This window comes from Caretta caretta, chromosome 2, assembly GCF_965140235.1.
Source record: "Caretta caretta isolate rCarCar2 chromosome 2, rCarCar1.hap1, whole genome shotgun sequence".
Lineage (NCBI taxonomy): Eukaryota > Metazoa > Chordata > Testudines > Cheloniidae > Caretta > Caretta caretta.
The window spans coordinates 77123139-77143243 of record NC_134207.1 but is presented as its reverse complement, the minus strand read 5'-3'; the positions used below and the strand labels follow the sequence as shown (position 1 = coordinate 77143243).

General features: G+C 38.4%; 1 protein-coding gene across 12 annotated transcripts in view; it reads right to left on the bottom strand.

Moving 5' to 3' along the window:
* The window catches only part of TRAPPC8 (trafficking protein particle complex subunit 8), a 114508-nt gene continuing 94403 nt past the window's right edge, over positions 1-20105 (bottom strand). For 8 of the 12 annotated variants that reach the window (XM_048840541.2, XM_048840532.2, XM_048840533.2 and 5 more), the window contains 5 exons: positions 18480-18581; positions 7998-8045; positions 6304-6449; positions 2620-2709; positions 1-1113 (listed from right to left, as the gene is read on the bottom strand). In XM_048840541.2, coding sequence (XP_048696498.1) covers positions 879-1113; positions 2620-2709; positions 6304-6449; positions 7998-8045; positions 18480-18581 — 621 coding nt within the window. In that variant the 3' untranslated portion in view covers positions 1-878. The remainder of the gene's footprint in view (positions 1114-2619; positions 2710-6303; positions 6450-7997; positions 8046-18479; positions 18582-20105) is intronic. The other 4 variants (XM_048840536.2, XM_048840543.2, XM_048840544.2 and 1 more) reach the window with 1 other exon arrangement.

The window sequence follows — 20105 nt, the reverse complement described above, 5'->3', positions numbered from 1 at the left end:
TACAGTGAATATGGTGTATGTTTTATTCTATTTACAGTACATTTGTTATAAATATAATACATTTCTTGAAAAGCTTAATTAACTTGAGTAGATTTTTTTTTTAAAACAGATCAACTCAGTTGCTATAGTTACATAATAAAGTGAATGACAATTTAAATGACAATTTCATGGTTGTGAAATAGTGCATTCTGTACTGAGATGAATGAGAAAACACTCATACTGGTTTCAAAATTATTTTCAGAACATCTTCGGTGAAGTTGTGTGTAAGCCATAAGGATCACTGGCTATTAGAACATGAGGACACAATAACAAAGCCCCAAACAAATTTTAAAAACTGAAAAGCGGAAAAAAAAACCCAAACCAAAAAAGACCCAGTATAAATTGCATTTAACAACCTATCAAACTTCACAGTAAGGTTGGCATTTCTGATTAATAATGGCTTTAGTCAGGAAAAGAGACAACAAGGGTTGTCTTCTAAAATGTCTTTAATATAGCCACAAAATATATTTAAAACATCATGCTGGAAGTTGTAACAGCAGTCAAGCTGCCTTTTTTATTATTATTATTATTTGGACAGGGCCTGGGATTCACAAGTAAATTCAAACAGTTTTATAAGGAGTATTTTAGTTCAGTGTTATGAGTATAAATTACCAGAGATGCAAGAGACATTAAAAAGGATATATGCATTTTCTGTCCAACGTGCTTTGCATTAAGAAACAAATTGGCAAGTAGTCTGAATATTTTGCTATTGTCTCCTACACGATCTTTTGTAAGTTAGATGTTGGGGTAACACATTCCAAAACTGGAATAAATGTCAATCCGCAGAATAAGAAAAATCAGATTCTTTTGGTTTTTAGTATGATCTTTCAGGTAATTGGTCAAATGTTATTGATGATGATCAGTGCTGGCATGGAGTTCTGCTGACTTGTTTCAAACAAAGTAACTTGGTCTGCTAACTTGGCAAATACTCTGTGAGTTCCAAGATTATAGACTCCTGTACGAACAAAGCAAGCTTTCAACTGCAAGCTACAGACCTCCTGGTTTTTAAGCTGAAGTTTGTACTGTGTTTGTCCAAGCCACGTGAAAGAACCATGTATTTCTAGTGCTTCTGGACTGAAAGAGAGAGGGGGGGGGAATAAAAAAAATCAGATATCTACTTCTGAACCTCTTATGCTTAAGTGTCTACCAAACACGCACACATTCGAAATGACTGTCCTACAAAAAATTTTACTTCACTGTGTAATATGTTTCCTGTATTAACTGGTATGCAAATGCACTGTATCTCTGGTGTTTTGGCTGTCCGATGTTTTTGAAAAAAGTGATTAGATGAGCTGACTAGTGCTCAGCTCTCCATTAATTCTATGAACTAATATATAAATGAGTTATTTACAAAATTGTTCAACTGGGATTTCCTGGTGGATTACTGTCCTTACACTCTTCTATCTGTCAACATTTGTATTGGAAGCCTGGCACATGGAGTTTCATACCCATCTGGCAACCCCTTGGCACTGGGCAAATGCATTCTGATTACACTGAGTTTTGCTAAATCTGTCTCAATTATTGCCCTTCAAAATCCATCTCTGGGAAACTTTTCAGAACGCCTAATTGGGACAATTGCTGAGAATACTATTCAGCTATTTAATTACACTAAGTCAAGTTTGATGACAATCAGGCACTTAGAATATTTTTTGGTATTCAACCACTTACATAGATTGTGGAATAAAATATTTCGAGACGAAATTATACACAGAATTCAACCAGCTCTCCTATAGGTAGAGCATCAGAGGCATCTGATTTTTGCCTCTTTCTATGCAACTTCTATTTTAAAAATCTCATTATTTGTTTTTAAATGTTTCTAACTCAGATGCATGGCTATATTTCCAAGTAAAAACTATAGTCATGTGCAGCAGTGGATACAATCTAAGAACCTGTGATAAGTGCTGTTAAAGAAGTTACAATTTTTGTTAGGATGAGAAGTAATTTGTCAAATTTTGTATTGCTTATCCTACAATATGGATTTCTACACAGTAATTCTAACAAACATAGCAATTACCTACACATTTTCAAAACAATGAACTCTTACTGTACACCATTTTAGAAGAATCTTAGATGAAAATAACTATATTTTAGCATTTTAAAAGTTAACTCTTGTTACAGTTGAGAAATTGTCTTAAACAAAATTAATAATTTTTAAAGAAAACAACATGTGTGTTGATGTTCCTCTCATTTTGCTGATCTCTTCATTGTAGGAAACATTTCCCCAAACCAAGGAGATTTAAACAGCAAAAAAATAAAATATTATTGTCCCACCTTTCTTTATAATCCAGTCACTGCTCCCAGCTCTCTTGGCAATACAATCCATTTCTGTTTTACTTCCAAATGGACATGGGTTTTTGAAAAATACTCATATTGACTTAATTACGTTCTTATTGAGATGATGAAAACCTCCCATTGACATCAATGGGAACACAGTGAGGATGAAAGTCCTATCCTAAATATTTGATACATTTAATACACACTTGATAAAATAATGTAAATAAAATCGGATTAAGAGATCTTAGTAGCGCTGTGACCTATATTCACAATAAACATTTGTTGTAATTTAACAAAGTTTATTACCTTGTTGTTTTATGCCGCAAATCAATTATTACATCAACATCAGCCTCAGAACAATTGGAAAGTAGAAGAGTGACAGGTACTAAACAAAGGCTGCAAGAGAAAATTTGTTTTACGATGCAAGATTTATACATATTACTGGTCAGTCCTGAGGATTACAAAATGTAACAAATCTATTTTAAAAGAATTCTTATGTTCTTAATTACTCAATCATGTAAACATTAAAATACATAGTGGTATTTTGTATGACATTATTACAGTCTAATATCAGCTCTTGCAGGCTGTCAGATAACCATTTTTACTTCTGAAAAAGGAAATTCACTGCAGTATATTTATGCCTGTGACCTCAGAGAAAAAAAATTATCTCCTCAGTTTGTCTAAATGAGATCTGGTAATGCAATACTTCATAGCGTAGCTTGATTTTTGCAAGCTTTCTATAAAAAGATCATGTACAGCAAGGTGCATTAATAACAAAGTTTAGAATGTGAAGAACATTTGGCCCAACATGCTGGTCTAAATTTCGACTTGCTGCAATAATATCTTTACACTTTCTCTCCATATATTTCTATCCCGTTCTGCATACTGTTGACTAAAAGGGCTATTTAAACTATTTGCTTTAGTTGCCTGAAGAAATACAGGCATTTTAGCCAGGGCAGGTGAACAGTGCTCAACCTTAGCTGGAGAAGTATGGACATTCGAGTCCAACTTATTGCAGGTTGTTTTTTTAAATTTAGGTATTGCTTTGTATTTAGTATCCTGAAGAATTCTACCTGAATACACTTATTAACACTAATGCTTTTATACAGAACACTCCTTCCAGAAGGATCCCACAGCACCTTTATACACAAATTTTTCAGGGTCGCGCCCCCGCTTTCTCTGGTCTGCTCCCCAGGAAGGGTAAGGGGGCTGTCATAAACATAAAGGGAAGGGTAAACACCTTTCAAATCCCTCCTGACCAGAGGAAAAACTCTTTCATCTGTAAAGGGTTAAAAAGCTAGGATAACCTCGCTGGCACCTGACCAAAATGACCCATGAGGGGACAAGATACTTTCAAAGCTGGAGGGGGGGGGGGGGGGGGGAGAGAGGGAGAAACAAAGGCTCTCTCTGTCTGTGTGTTGTTTTTTGCCAGGAACAGAAAAGGAATGGAGTTTTAGAACTTAGTAAGTAATCTAGCTAGATATGCGTTAGATTCTGCTTTGTTTAAATGGCTGATAAAATAAGTTGTGCTGAATGGAATGTATATTCCTGTTTTTGTGTCTTTTTGTAACTTAAGGTTTTGCCTAGAGGGATTCTCTATGTTTTGAATCTGATTACCCTGTATGGTATTTACCATCCTGACTTTACAGAGGTGATTCTTTTACTTTTTCTTCAATTAAAATTGTTCTTTTAAGAACCTGATTACTTTTTCATTGTTCTTAAGATCCAAGGGTTTAGGTCTGTGTTCACCTATGCAAATTGGTGAGGATTTTTATCAAGCCTTCCCCAAAAAGGGGGTGTAGGGTTTGGGGAGGATTTTCAGGGGAAAGACGTTTCCAAGCGGGCTCTTTCCCGGTTATATATTTGTTAGACGCTTGGTGGTGGCAGCAATAATGTCCAAGGGCAAAAGGTAAAATAGGTTGTACCTTGGGGAAGTTTTAACCTATGCTGGTAAAAATAAGCTTAGGGGGTTTTCATGCAGGTCCCCACATCTGTACCCTAGAGTTCAGAGCGGGGAAGGAATCTTGACAGGGGCCAGGGCTGGGGTTGGGTCAGGAATGGAGCTTTGGCCGGGGATGGGGCCTGGAGCAAAGCCGCAGCCAGGCCACGGTAGGGGGCTGGGGCGGGGCTAAGATTACAACTAGGGACAAGACTGGAGAAGAGTTGGGGGAGGAGCGGGATTCGGTGGCAGCTCCCTCCCCACCCCCCACAATGGGGACTGGCCCGGGTCCGCCACGCCCCCAAACGTTCTTCTGCACCCTGCTAGAGGGGTGCGCACCACAGCTTGTGGACCATGAACTAGTGGTATCACTTCATCACTGAAATGCATCAATAGGATTGCTTACCAGTGAACACTTTAAGACTGGAAGTAAAGAATGCCTTCAAGAACTGACCTCTGCAGGGGGAATTTAGGTAGTAAGCACATAACCCAAATTGGAATATGACCAGAATTAGACCCCTATTTGAATAAGTGCAGGCTCTCATCATTATATCAGTCATTTTTGTACTTCATTCCACTTATGTTAGTTAGTTTCACTTCAATATCTATTGTACTAGCATAAGAATGTAATAGTTAAGTTGCCAAAGCAGGACAAGGAAATGTATACATTCTAAAAACAAAACAAAAACATCTTTTTGCTAACAATTAAATCATTAATATCAAGTTTTGTAAATAAAATTCCAAAACAATCTAAATTTGAAACCTAAACTAGTTCCCTTTATTTTAGTTTAATGCTTACCAAAAAATTGACAAGACTGTCAATTCAATAAGAAGCGCATAACCACAAAATAGAAGCTACAGGAACACAATTATCAAAATGAAAAATCTTTTCTACAAGTGCTTTAGTTCATTGGTACTACACTAAGTTTCCACTTTCAGCCATGTTAAACATCCTTTTCCTGCCATACTTTATATCCAACTCATGTTAACATTTGGATATTATACAGACATAGTAACTAAAAATTAATAACTAGAGCAAGAAGTTCTTTTATCTGTTCATTCAAATATTGTCATTTTGCAGCATATATAGCGTTCACTTTCAACCCACTTCTTAATCACTGTTTATGCTGTGATTTTCTCAGGCTGTGAAGACAAAGATATTATAGATTTCTTCATCATTACTTTCATTAGCTACTTAATGAGTTATCTAACTTAACATTCCTATTTATTTTTAAAGTGAAATTATATAAAGCAAGGGGTAGTCAACTGGCAAACCACAGGCCAAATTCAGATGACCAGATGCATTTGAATGGACCCCGAAACCTTTTAATTTTCTTATTATTGTTTTTTTTATTACTTTCTCTGGCGTCTGGACTTTGACTAAACCTTGACCAAGAAATTTGGATCTTGATAAAAAGTAATTGACTACTCTGATTTATAGCAGTGGTTCTCAAAGCTGGTCCGCTGCTTGTTCAGGGAAAGCTCCTGACGCGCCGGACTGGTTTGTTTACCTGCCACGTCCGCAGGTTCGGCCGATCGCGGCTCCCACTGGCTGCGGTTCGCTGCTCCAGGCCAGTGGGGGCTGCGGGAAAGGCGGCCAGTACGTCCCTTGGCCCGCACCGCTTCCCACAGCCCCCATTGGCCTGGAGCGGCAAACCACGGCCGGTGGGAGCCACGATAGGCCGAACCCGCGGACGCGGCAGGTAAACAAACCGGCCCAGCGCGCCAGAGGCTTTCCCTGAACAAGCGGCACACCGGCTTTGAGAACCACTGATCTATAGTACTTCATTTTCATTTCATGTGTCCAATCGTCAACTGATAGAAAATACTATTGTGTTGCAATTTTACCAATACATTTACAAAAAAATCATTTTTTTGCTTTATAGCTTGTGTTTGTGTTGAATTTTTCCTTGTTCATGGCAATTTTATTTTATCCCTTTATTTCATCCTTCCTCAGAGCACGATCTAAAGAGGATTTTTATTAAAGAAACAGAAAAAAATAGTTTCCTAAAGGAATCTGGAAATATTTTAAAACGTCATATTAATCAAACCTTTTTTGATGAAATGAGTGATTAAAGGACTCTGGATAATGAAGACTAGTCTTGATAAGGTTAGAAAGCTGGTCTGGTGTTGGTCTTGTGGGTAGTGAAGAGCTTTCTGGTCGAAAAAACTTTAAGAAAACCATTTCTGGTGATTCCTAGAACACACAAATATTCAGACAACTTCATTTAAAATACTCTTATAAATACACTAACACAACACACTGTACAACAAGGGATTAACCAGACAGATGTTAATTTGAAGGTACTATTTTCTCCTAAGAACTGTAGCTTCCAATAGATTACACTACTGTGTCCCAATGTTTATGGGAGGCAATTAAGGAAATTAATGTGTCTTACTGTTTTAGGTGAGGAAGTGGTGCAATTCTTACGATTGGGCTCCTATATCACAGGCAGACTATTAAATTTCCTTCTCCCAAAACTGCTTTTTTAAACCAATGTGTTAAGAGTTCTGCAAATATGCATTACTGGTAAGATAAAAATGGAACAATGTTTAGACAGTGCACCAAGTTAATCTTGGGTTTTCACAAACCCAAGGGGAGGTTGCCACTAAGGAACTACAGGTAGCCAGGAAAGCTCCAAAAGTGGGTGGCATTGGGTGGGAAGGGAACATGTGGTAATACAGTACATCTCTAAAGCTGGAACCTAGGAAGCTCCTCCAGAAATGAAAGCTACCTTCCCCTCTAGACAGAGGAAAGCCCAAGGAAGGGAGGTGGTGGAGTACTCTCCCCCTTGGGGGATATCAACCTCCAGGACCGAGGGGATTAGATGATATGGAAAGGTGTAACTTCAGTGCATCACCCTGGCTGCATCTGGTTCAGAATCTAGATGATACGGTACTTGTCCAACACCATCCAGTCTGTTATCTGCTCCAATCAAAGTTACTGATGAGGGGTTAGCTTTCCTTATTCACTTATGAACCGTTGATGCAGAGTCAATAGTTAGTGACATAAAATGCATGCCCAGTAATCAACATGCCAGCAGCTGCTAAGTACAAGGAGTTGATTGATTAATCCCATTTCTGCACTTCACTAAGAAACAGTTCACAATATTCTTAGTTTATTGCTACACTTGTGTCAACAACTTCTATGACAATAATTTCTTAAAATACTGAAGACAAAACACACTATGAGAAACACACTGAGATTGTGACTTGAGTCAATAAAAGATAGCAGCGAAAATCCTGGCCCACACTGAAGTCAATGGAAACTTTGCCACTGACTACAATGGTGTTAGAATTTCACCCAGGAAATTTAAATAATTATTAATTATTTGCATTATAGTAGCATCCCCAGGTCTGGTCATACTAGGCATAGGTCATTAGATGACAGCATATGCTTGAAAAAAATTTAAGATTATGCCCTTTAAACCAAAACTGTAATTCGCTGCACTCAGACCAGCAACCTAAACGCTCAAGAAGCAAGAAGAATATTCTTATTAACAATGGAATATAGTTGGAAACTATCTTTTTAATTCAGTTGGCATTTCTGGTCCTGCTGTAATGGAATCCATCTTGCTGAAAGGTGACACCATGTGTAACACTAGCTATATTTAGAGACTATACAACTCCATGTAGGGTGTGGAGGGAAGGTTATAAGATTTATCTAACTGGAGAATATTCAATATTATCTTGGATAGCATATATCAACACCCTAGAAATTGCTCTTCCCCCTAAAGTCAGTTACCTGTTCCAAGTCCTCCCAATCAGAATTCCCGAGTATTTTTTTAAAACCCTACAAAAAACAAATATCAAAATTTATCTGGACAGACAGACAAAAATCAATAGGATAAGTTACAGAAAAACAGGTAGACAAAGTAAGTCTGGCATCATTACACTTCATTATTTGATTACTTAATATGTTTGAAACCCTTAGTTCAAAGCAACATTACACTGGTACTGAAAGACTGGCAACAGATTGACAATTTAACACCCCAAATTTAAGACTAGTCTTTTGGTTCCTAAATAAGACATCACTTTGACAACCCTCTTTGTACCCAGAGGATGAAATACTGGCTATGCTGAAGTCATGGCACAACTCCCATTGACTTCAATAGGGTCTGGATTCCACCAATAGTTATTATATTTGGGAGGAAAGGCTTTCAAAACAAGCACTCAGAGTGCTGGCTCTCCACTAACAACATCTCACTGAGTTTCCTTTTCCTGGAGAGTTTAGGAAAATCTAGATAAGAAACCACAGAATTAGAGAGACAAGGTGGATGAGGTAATATCTTTCAATTGGACTAACAGAAGTTGGTCTTGTAAAAGATATTACCTCACCCACCTTGCCTTTCTAATATATCTTGGGACAAACAAGGCTTCAATTGTCATACAACTGTCAACTTGTAAGCAAAAGAGATCTCTGTTCTCAGGAACAAATTTAAATAGAATTCCACTAATATCAATAACGAGGAGACCGATGGCACCTTAAAGACTACCAGATTTATTTGGGCATAAGCTTTTGTGGGTAAAAAAACCACACTTCTTCAGATGCATGGAGTGAAAATTACAGATACAGGCATAAATATACTGGCACATGGGTACCCGCATGGCCCCACAGTATGCCAACATTTTTATGGCTGACTTAGAACAACGCTTCCTCAGCTCTCGTCCCCTAGTGTCCCTCCTCTACTTGCACTACATCTTCATCACATGGACCCACAGGAAGGAGGACACCTGGATTTCAACAATTTCCACCCCACCATCAACCTCAGCCTGGACCAGTCCACACAAGAGATCCACTTCCTGGACACTACAGTGCAAATAAGTGATGGTCACAAACACCACCGTATACCGGAAACCTACTGACTGCTATACTTACCTACATGCCTCCAGCTTCCATGCAGGACATATCACACAATCCACTGTCTACAGACAAGCCCGAAGATACAACCGCATTCGCTCCAATCCCTCAGACAGAGACAAAAACCTACAAGATCTTTATCAAGAATTCTTAAAACTACAATGCCCACCTGGGGAAGCGAGGAAAGACTGACAGAGCCAGAAGACTACCCAGAAGTCACCTACTGCAGGACAGGCCCAACAAGGAAAATAACAGAACACCACTGGCCGTCACGTACAGCCCCAGCTAAAACCTCTCCAGCACATCATCAATGATCTACAACCTATCCTAGAAAACATTCCCTCACTCTCACAGATCTTGGAAGGCAGGCCAATCCTCACTTACAGACAGCCCCCCAATCTGAAGCAAATACTCACCAGCAACTACACACCACACCACAGAAACACTAACGCAGGAACCAATCCCTGTAACAAACTCCGTTGCCTACTCTGTCCCCATATCTACTCTAGCGACACCATCAGAGGACCCAACCACATCAGCCACACCATCAGGGGCTCATTCACTTGCACGTCTACTAATGTGATATATGCCATCATGTGCCAGCAATGCCACTCTGCCTTGTACATTGGCCAAACCAGCCAGTCTCTATGTAAAAGAATAAATGGACACAAATCAGACATCAGGCATGGTAACATACAAAAGCCAGTAGGAGAACACTTCAATCTCCCTGGACATTGAATAACAGATTTTAAAAGTTGCCATCCTTCAACAAAAAACCTTCAAAAACAGACTTCAGAGAAACTGCAGAGCTACAAGTCATTTGCAAACTTAACACCATTAATTTGGGCTTGAATAGGGACTGGGAGTGGATGGGTCATTACACAAAGTAAAACTATTTCCCCAAGTTTATTCCCACCCCCCGCTGTTCCTCAGAAGTTCTTGTCAACTGCTGGAAATGGCCCACCTTGAGCACTATAAAAGCCCCCCCCCCCACCCCGCTCTCCTGCTGGTAATAGCTCACCTTACCTGATCACTCTCCTTACAGTGTGTATGGTAACACCCATTGTTTCATGTTCTCTGTGTATATAAATCTCCCCACTGTATTTTCCACTGAATGCATCCGATGAAGTGAGCTGTAGCTCACAAAAGCTTATGCTCAAATAAATTTGTTAGTCTCTAAGGTGCCACAAGTCCTTCTGTTCTTTTTATTGGAAACATTGTTACCATTCAACTTCATAGATTAACTGAATTAGTTATAACACATTTTTAACTTAAATGAGAAAAAGCAAATATCTTTACATAATACCTGATCTCTGTTGCTTGTATTTCAAATGAGCTTACCATCACCTGTACTACTATGATCATGTACCTTATGCTGGTTTCTTCAACGTGGTTTTAGAATGTTTTTTGTAACCACACTAGAATCTCCATCCTGCATTAATATTGGTTTATACAAAGTCTAAGAATTAGTGTGTTCAAACTAAATTTAAATTGTTAAGCCAGTATTAAAGCAGACTTAGTAGACTTGTAAAGGTCTCCCAAGTAAGTGTCAAAAGGTGCTGCTTTTCAACAAGATGGGTGCCAAAAGGAGGTAAAAGCTTTTTTAAAAGCACATTCACCTTCAACTGTTTAAAATCAGTTTGAAGTTTTTGTACAATGAACGTGATCTCAAGAGGTGTTGGGCACCTTCAAGTCCACAGATTCAATGGCAACTCCTCCCAGTCACTTGACAATGTTTATGTGCTTTTTACATCTTTTCCGGATAATGTTAAAAATACTTGGTTTTAAAATTAACTGATGTATTTAGCAAAAAGAATACTTAATATAATTTTACACAAGTCTCATGCAGTTCCAAGGAGAAAAATACATGCTCTTAGCTGAGTTTGAAAGATTGAGATAAATAGGAAGGCAGCAAGAGCTGCAAAGAGAAGGCTCCTGAACCAACTGAGTAAGGACAGAGGAAGCAAGAGCTAGAGAGAAATGGAAAAATCCCAGATTTTAAGTGGTGTGAAGTGCCAGTGAGAACAAAAATAAAGGGATGTGGAGAAATTGGAAATATCGGGAGAATCTAATTAGAATCAGTGAGCTCTCGTTTCAAACCTCAGATTAACGCTATTCCCTCCCCCCCCCCCGCCCTTTGCCTACTTGTTTGCTCTCCTGTGTTAACTTTAAGTACCATTCATACCAATTCCTAATCATTTTGAAATTAAGGCTATGTAAAAGATGTTATACAAGACTGCATTGTATACTTTGCTCAAACCTAATTTAAAATTAATACTTTTTACATTATTTAGCTGGAAGAGTAAACAACACAGACAGGACTGGGGTGTCAAATTCAGCTGTATGGCTTCAGTGCAAGATTATGAGAGCGATTGGGCTCTGAAAAGCACATTTTTTTAAACTATTAAAAACTAAAGTCAGAGGAACCCATTTTGCTGGTGTGATCATGCTGTAAAAGAACCCTCTAATAAAAACTGGTATAAGAGTATACTAATACCCACAATATAAAAGTGACAACCTCAAAGTATTTGTCTCGAAATGGGTACTAGAGGGGGAAGATCTCCTGCGTTCTTTCCATAGAGACTCATGATGTGAACCAAAAGTATTGATCTATTTGTAACATCCCACTTTCTTATAAATTATGTTTAGCCTGAATAACCTATCGATACCCAATTTTATCCTCCAATTTCCTATTCCATATATGAAGCTTCACTGGCACAAGCTACCTCCTCCCTCTGAGAACTTACAAATAGTCACTTCACAACTACCAGTTTTTGCCCCAAGGTTCTCTTCTCTAAACCAAATTGCTCCAACCCAGTCTTTGGTCTTGTACAGACTTGGATTTAAAGGTGTGATATTAGCATGTGTTAGCTAACACGTGCTGGCACATTTTAAGAGTCTACTATAGATAAGTTTCAGAGTAACAGCTGTGTTAGTCTGTATTCGCAAAAAGAAAAGGAGTACTTGTGGCAACTTAGAGACTAACCAATTTATTTTCTTTTTACTATATATAAGGAACACTACCTTTAACTTGTGCCAACTGGCAGAATTAAAGCCTAGTGCAGAGCTAAAAACCACAACTTTAAAACCAAGCCTAGGCAAGGCCACAGTCTGAGATACTACCGGTATTCAAGTGTATGGCAGAGGCTTGAAACACTAAACCTTTGGATCGTTATCGTGCAGAACCAGACATCAGCATGGAAGCATGTCTTCTGGAATGGTGGCAAAAGCATGAAGGGGCGTACGAATGTTGAGCATATCTGGCACGTAAATATCTTGCAATGCCAGCTACAAAAGTGCCACATGAACACCTATTCTCACTTTCAGGTGACATTGTAAATAAGAAGTGGGCAGCTCCCGTAAATGTAAACAAATCTGTTTGTATTAGCAATTGGCTGAACAAGAAGTAGGACTAAGTGGACTTGTATGTGCTAAAGTTTTACATTGTTTTGAGTACAGTTATGTTAGAAATGTAGATTTTTTTTGTAAGTTGCACTTTCACAAAACAAGACTGCATTATTTAATTGAGGTGAATTGAAAAATATTTTTTATCTTTTTTGTAGTGAAAACGTTTGTAATAAAAATAATATGAAGTGAGCACTGTACACTTTATTCTGTGTTGTAATTGAAATCAATATATTTGAAAACGTAGAAAAACATTCAAAAATATATCTAATAAATTTAAATTGGTATTATATTAACTGTGTGATTAAAAGTAATTTTTTAATCAAGTTAATTTGTTTTGAATTAGCTACAATTGACAGCCCTACTTTTAATTAAAATTGCAACATTATCCAGCCCAATCTCCTTCCAGTCTTATTTTCTTGCCTTGAGATTCCTTTAGCCTGAATTTCTATCCATGTGATCAAGAGAAAAATGCTTTGACAAACAGTAAGGAATATTATAATATGGAGAAGTGGCTGAAGTTGAATGTGGAAAATTAAAAAGTAAAGGATTTCAGGTTACTGTAGGTTGGGAAACAAAGGGGGAGGAGATTGAGGCTGTTGAAAACTGAAGTGAGCCAAGGCAATTATAGCTTGGGAATAGTCACATTTTGAGCTTTGGCTAGCTAAAGCTAATTGGTCACTGCAGATGAAGATGACAGGTAAGACTCCAAGTGTTAAAAAAAGAGCTTCAGTATAGCAGTGTTAGAGGCAGTGGCAAGGAAAGTTCTTACAAATACCTAACTAATTTTCACTGAATTGCAGTAATTCCTATCCTATAATGAGTACTTTCATAGATGGACCTTTGTCCACAAATTTTACATATTAATGGACATAGCTGGTTTAGTACTAGAATATCTAAGCCAACAGTAGAGCATGAACATCCTTTTAAAAATTATTTTATATATTTAAAATATATATACATATACATATACAGAGAGAGAGAGTGTGTGTGTGTTCGTTCCTCCTCTGCCTTAGTGGATCCTGCGCTTATTGGCGGATTTGCTCACCTCAGAGGTTCACGGCAGCCCTCAGTTTGGCCACTTTCGTGGCTCAAATCTGCCGTTCACTCAGTTAGCTTCATCACAAGACAACATGGGGAAAAGGAAGAACAATTTCCCACAGTCTCTGCTGATCCACCTAGTGGGTCTGGGAACAGGCCAGAGACCTTCCCCTCTGGTGGAACCCACAGTCCAGTTCAACTCCTCTGGTATCAAGTAGGAGTTGGGGGGATGGAGGATTTGGGGGGAACCCGGGCCCACCCTCTACTCCGGGTTCCAGCCCAGGGCCCTGTAGATTGCAGCTGTCTACAGTGGCTCCTGTAACAGCTGCGTGACAGCTACAACTCCCTGGGCTACTTCCCCATGGCCTCCTCCCAACACCTTCTTTATTCTCACCACAGGACCTTCCTCCTGATGTCTGATAATGCTTGTACTTCTCAGTCTTCCAGTAGTATGCCTTCTCATCACAGCTTCTTGCGCCTCTTGCTCCCAGTTCCTCGCACACACCACAAACGGAAGTGAGCTCCTTTTTAAACCCAGGTGCCCTGATTAGCCTGCCTTAATTGATTCTAGCAGCTTCTTGATTGGCTGCAGATGTTCTAATCAGCCTGTCTGCCTTAATTGTTTCCAAAAAGTTCCTGATTGTTCTGGAACCTTCCCTGTTACCGTACCCAGGGAAAACAGACCTACTTAAACTGGGGCTAATATATCTTCCTTCTGTCACTCTCCTGTAGCCATCTGGCCCAACCCTGTCACAATATGTATATGTATTTAAATGGTAGGTTTATTGCCAAAGCTTGTAATTTTGTAGGCCAGACAGCTTTTACAGTAACATCTCTATTCAAATGTTCGGCTGTATTATTAGTTTGCTTGAATTGATTCCGTTTTATAAATAAAAACCCAATCCTCAGTTTATATTCATAAATTCCTATTTCTAATTTCTGCTTCATATTTTTGCTAGAAACTGTATTGTACCACTTAGTTCTTAAAGAACTCAGTCACACCTGGCCTAGTTTCCTTTTTTTCCCCACCCCCGTCTCTCTTTTTTGTGCTGCTCAAAGGAGTAAGCTACATTTGGCATTCTTTGATTCTAATTTTATCTCAAGAGCAGTTTCTCATGTGTAGACTAGGAGGGGGGGAAGCCAAGGGGATAAACAGATTCAAATTGTCTGTTCATTAAAGACACTACTACACTACTGCACATGAATCAAGTTTTTAAAAAGCAATGTTGCTTAGCAACATTAGATGCGTCAGAGCACATGGATGTAGCAGCACTGTCAGTTATAATTTCTATTTATAACTTATTAGAACAAAATATTAAGACTAAGATGTGCCAAAACAGATAGCTGACCAATCTAGTCCAATATTCTGCATCCAACAGTAACCAAAACCTAATGTAGAATATGAAAGTGAAAACTCCATCTCCTCATAATGCATATATAGACAGTGGTATAATACCATACATATAAGGGGAAAAATCTTTCTGATTTCCACAGGGAACAAGCTATGCTATGAAGCATATGATATTACTCTTGTGCTAGCTAGGATAGCAAAGAGTGATTTAGAATTCCTAATTTCATGGCCAAAAGTTTAGGGAAGGAAATGTATCCATTTGATGTTGAAAGTGCAATTTAATCAGTCTGGTAATATGCAATTATTCATACTGGAATTTGATTAGGTCCAGGATTACACTAAGTTTTTTTTTAAACAGTTCTGCTGGAATTATTATGGACTCCATGTTGTCAGCATCTTGGTTTTACAGTCTCCTTGAAAATTGCTATGGTTCAGTCAGTTGTGGATGATAATCACCTGCTGGCAACTGCTGGAAAGGCAATTATATGTTCTCAGTTTAGAAGCATTTGGTAATTGAAAAAAAATGGCTGAACAATTTCTCCCTGAGCAGCATGATTCCACCTTGTAATCTCTTCTGTTCAGTTACAGACAGTGAGGCCAATAGTTAAGGTTGCCCAACACTTGTAAGCCATTGGTTTCAGTTGCTAACTTAAGTCAAAACAGCTTAAATTTGACAAAGTTTTCCATGCCAGGTGTCTGCTTAGGGCTGAATTTTTGGGGGGGTTAGTTTCAGTAAAAATGGTTCAGCCATTTCTCAAAACAAAGCTACTTTTCAGCATGGCAGAGGTTTCTTTTTTTAGTAGTCACAAAATCCATTGTATAAGCCAGTTTCATGATATGAGGATTACACAAGAACAAAAGGCTTTATAATGTGTACAATTTTAGATAAAATAGTGAAATATTTACATAAATAGCTTTTTTAAAAGTACTGACCGGTTACCAGACACTAATGACAAAAATACAACCATTCGTACCAAAATGGTTAAGAACTCGGAAGCTTGCTCCTCTTAAGCATAAATGGCATTTGGATACCACAGAGGAAAGATGCTCTTATAGGGGAGGTACTGGACAGGAACCTAGGGAGACGTGGGTTCAACTTCCACATCTGTCACAGACTTGCTACGAGACACAAGGCAAGCCACTTACTCTGTGCCTCATTTTCTCATCTATAAAATGGAGTTAATACATCCCACAGAAGGGTTGTGAGGACAAATTCATTACATCTTCAGATGCTGCACTGACAGGGGATATGTAAATACCTAGACCAGGGTTCCCGAACTTGTTCTGCCGCTTGTGCCGGGGAAAGCCCCTGCTGGGCCAGGCTGGTTTGTTTACCTGCCACGTCCGCAGGTTCGGCCGATCGCGGCCCCCACTGGCTGCGGTACACTGCTCCAGGCCAATGGGAGCTGCTGGAAGCAGCGGCCAGTACGTCCCTCGGCCTGGAGCAGCAAACCCTGGCCACTGGGAGCTGTAATCCACAAAAACCGCAGACGCGGCAGGTAAACAAACCAGCCCAGCCCGGCCGGGGCTTTACCTGCACAAGCAGCAGAACAAGTTTGGGAACGACTGATCTAGATACATAACCATATCTGCTTTCAGATGCAATCAGAAAAAAAATTAGCTCTTGTCCTGGCAAGCTAACAGTATAAATATAGTCAAGTTTGCTATACGTTTTTGCAGAAGGGGGCTCACAGGAAATACATAAATACAGATTTAGGGGAAAACAAAATTAAGATAGCTAACATGTAAACAAAAATAGGCAGGATAGTGTTACTTAACTTTTAGTTACTGAGACTCACCTACCTTTACCTTGCACATTACTCGTTTTAAATTCTTCTTCACATTCACAAATACATTGGACTATTCATGTGTTCAGTATTACACTGAGTTAATACAGTTTTGTACACTACTAATTCTTGTAATTACCAATGCTGCACATACACTGCTGCACATACTCATATATTCACCACTTTGTTGCAGACCCAAATTATTCATTTTCTTCTATAGCTGTTTTTGTGATATCAGTGAGAACAGATATTTTAAAATTTAACTGATCGATCTCTCAATTCAGTTTGTCAGTTTCTCTAGTTATTTCCTCTGATAATTCTATTTATTTTTATAACTTATAAGTTTTATAGGGAAAGCTACACTAGTGCACAGAATACATCAGAATAAAAGAGATTCAAGCATTTTTATTTAATCCCTTAGTGCATCAAAACTCAAAGTCCTTATTTTGGAAGCAACTTATTTTATTTATTTATTTTAACCCAAGTTGATTGGGTCTTTTTTGTGTCAGAGGGAACTCACCCAAGTTTCACTACTATTATATTACCAGGTACCTTTCTTATACTAACACGCTGACTTCTCTATTGCCTCTTAATACAATATTGTATTAAGAGCTCTGAACTTTTTTCATCCAGTTTGATTTTAGTCCTGCAACAAAACTCAAGGAAGTAATTTGTTTAAGGCAATTATGCAGTTACATCTCATCTACATGGGTCATGGGCTTACTGCCTTTTTTCCTTTAACATGAAATTAAGTTAACCATTTTGAGGTCCAGTAATTAACACTACTAAAAATTAAGTAAAGCCAGTAAGTGTTAAAACACTGAACTTTAGCTCTTAATAGATTTGTCTGAATATCCTATGATTGTTTAATTAGGTTTAAAAAGCTTGCGCATTCAACGACACTCTTCCATATACTTGACGTTCCCATTATCAGCAGATCACTGAAGTACACTAACAACTTCCAAGACGAAAAGGAGTACTTGTGGCACCTTAGAGTAGTCCTTGTGGCACCTTAGAGTACTCCTTTTCTTTTTTGCGAATACAGACTAACACGGCTGTTACTCTGAAACTTCCAAGACATTATTCAGATCTAGTATGTAAAACATGTATTTAGAGAATCCTCAGTGCTTATATCAAAAGTATAATTAGGAACTATGCCATACAACAGTATCTAAAATTAAAATTTTATTCATGTCTTTGTCAAACAATCACTTCTGTTGCTTACACTTTTATATGTTAAAAACACCTAGCCAATATTACACGTTAACTCCCTTCAACATTTCATATGTTACACGGCACCAGCAGAAAACCTCTAAGAGAGTGGTTCTCAGCCTGTGGTCTGCAGGCCACTTGTGGTCCAATCAGCACACCACTGTGGTCCATGTAAACATTCTCAGGGCCACACAGGTAGTATATAATATAGTGTGGATGTGGCCCGCATAACACCGAGAGCTGCATATGTGGCCCAAAATGGTAACTAGGTTAACAACCACTGCTCTAAGACCTTAGATGTATTTACGTTTTCCACTGAAAGTTTTGTTTTTATAGTTGTGTCAGTTAAGACTTGAAAGTATGTTGCTGAAATTAGTCTAAAATTAGCAGATTCCTTTTAACTTACAAGATGTATACTTACAAGAGCTTTACAAAATTACTACTACAGAAGCCTTTACAAGGTAATTTCATTAACTTATTTAGATACACACATTTTGGAAACATACCAAACACTTTATAAAGGCTTTTGTAAAGCAAGCAGTTTTTAATACAAAAAAGTATTAGGATTACCTGCTTTTGAGGAAAGGAATAAGCCTCCTTCCCTACTGTGTGAAGAAGAATATGATGCTGGCCTTCTAAAATAAGCTGCTTGTTGTCTTCCACAACATACGCCTAAATACAAAGATAACAGACATTTAATATTTCTTAATTTGCTGCAAACCTCAAAAGTGTTATTCTCTTTTATGATACAAACTTTAGAAGTGATGACTACCTTGCATTTATACCACCTTTTATTTAGAAATATTCCAAAGTACACCATAATCTTTACCAACAGATTTACAAAATTATGAATAAAGGAACCACTTCATCTTCCAATAAAGTGCAATTACTTTGCAGTAGAAAGCTAAGCAGCTAATTAATAAATCCCATCTAGAACAGTCCTCTGCGTTGCCTTAATGTTTCTAATTCAAGGAACTGTGAAGAGTGGGTATGCAGTGTATTTCACAAAAATAATTAACAATAAAATTCATTTTAAACAAAATCTCAGGTGAACTATGTAAAATCTTAGGATACATTGTAGATACACTTATTTAAAATCAGTTTTGCTCCATTCTAGCATTGTGGTATATTTTTAGAATTATTTCAACACTACTAAAGATTACCGAGTCAGTGCTTAGTTAACATTGCAGCATATTTTAAGGGAGATTTTATGGAAGTCTCCTGGCAGCTTCTAAGCTGCTATCATGGGTGGGAGGAACCCGTATTTTCCACTGTGTTTACCAAGGTCCTATTCTGCAGCCTCAGAAAGCAAGACTCCCACTGAAGTCAGATCCTAGATGAACGCATTGTGAACTTCAGGGGAAGTCACTTATTTCATTTCAAATAAAGGGAATTTTGAATCTTACTGTTTTTGCAATTACTCTTCATTTGGAACACCACTGCATGTCAGCAGTTACAAGATTCAACACTTCTTTAGTGTTGCCAACTCCCTCTATAGGAACTCTTCACAACTCTCATTATGAATCACAGTCTCTTGCGTCTACCTTGGAAGGGACACTTATTCCCCCACTGTAGAGGGAGGTAACAGTTTGCAGAAGCTCACTTGAGACAGAGCTGGATCTAGACCTCAGGTCTCTAATATAATGAAGCCAAGTCCCATTTATTTTGTCTTTCAAAAACTACACTCTTAAAAAAGGTGCTGTGTTACACACTAACAGTGAGTGGACTCTGCGTTATCTGTAAATAGCTAAGCCATATAAAGGATTTTATGGCTCTGCTATTGCTTCTATACTAGGGTGACCAGATAGCAAGTGTAAAAAATTGGGACGGGGGTGGAGGATAATAGGTGCCTATACAAGAAAAAGCCCCCAAAAATCGGGACTGTCCCTATAATATCGGGATATCTGGTCACCCTATTCTATACTAACAGGTCATGATTTTGTAGCTCAAATGGTAGAGATGTCAGGTTCAGTCCCTGCAGACAATCCCAAATGGGGGCATTGTTACATTTAGCTATACTGTTTGTAACCACAATCTGCCCCCAGAGCCAGGAAGAGAAACCCTAAAGCAGGAATCCAGCAGTGTTCTACTGCTGTCTAACATGTCTTGCATGTATGGGCCAGTCAATTTAGGAAAACAGCAGGCTTTCACCCTCAACAATTTCTTCCATAACTGAAGTGGAAAAGTCTGGTGCTT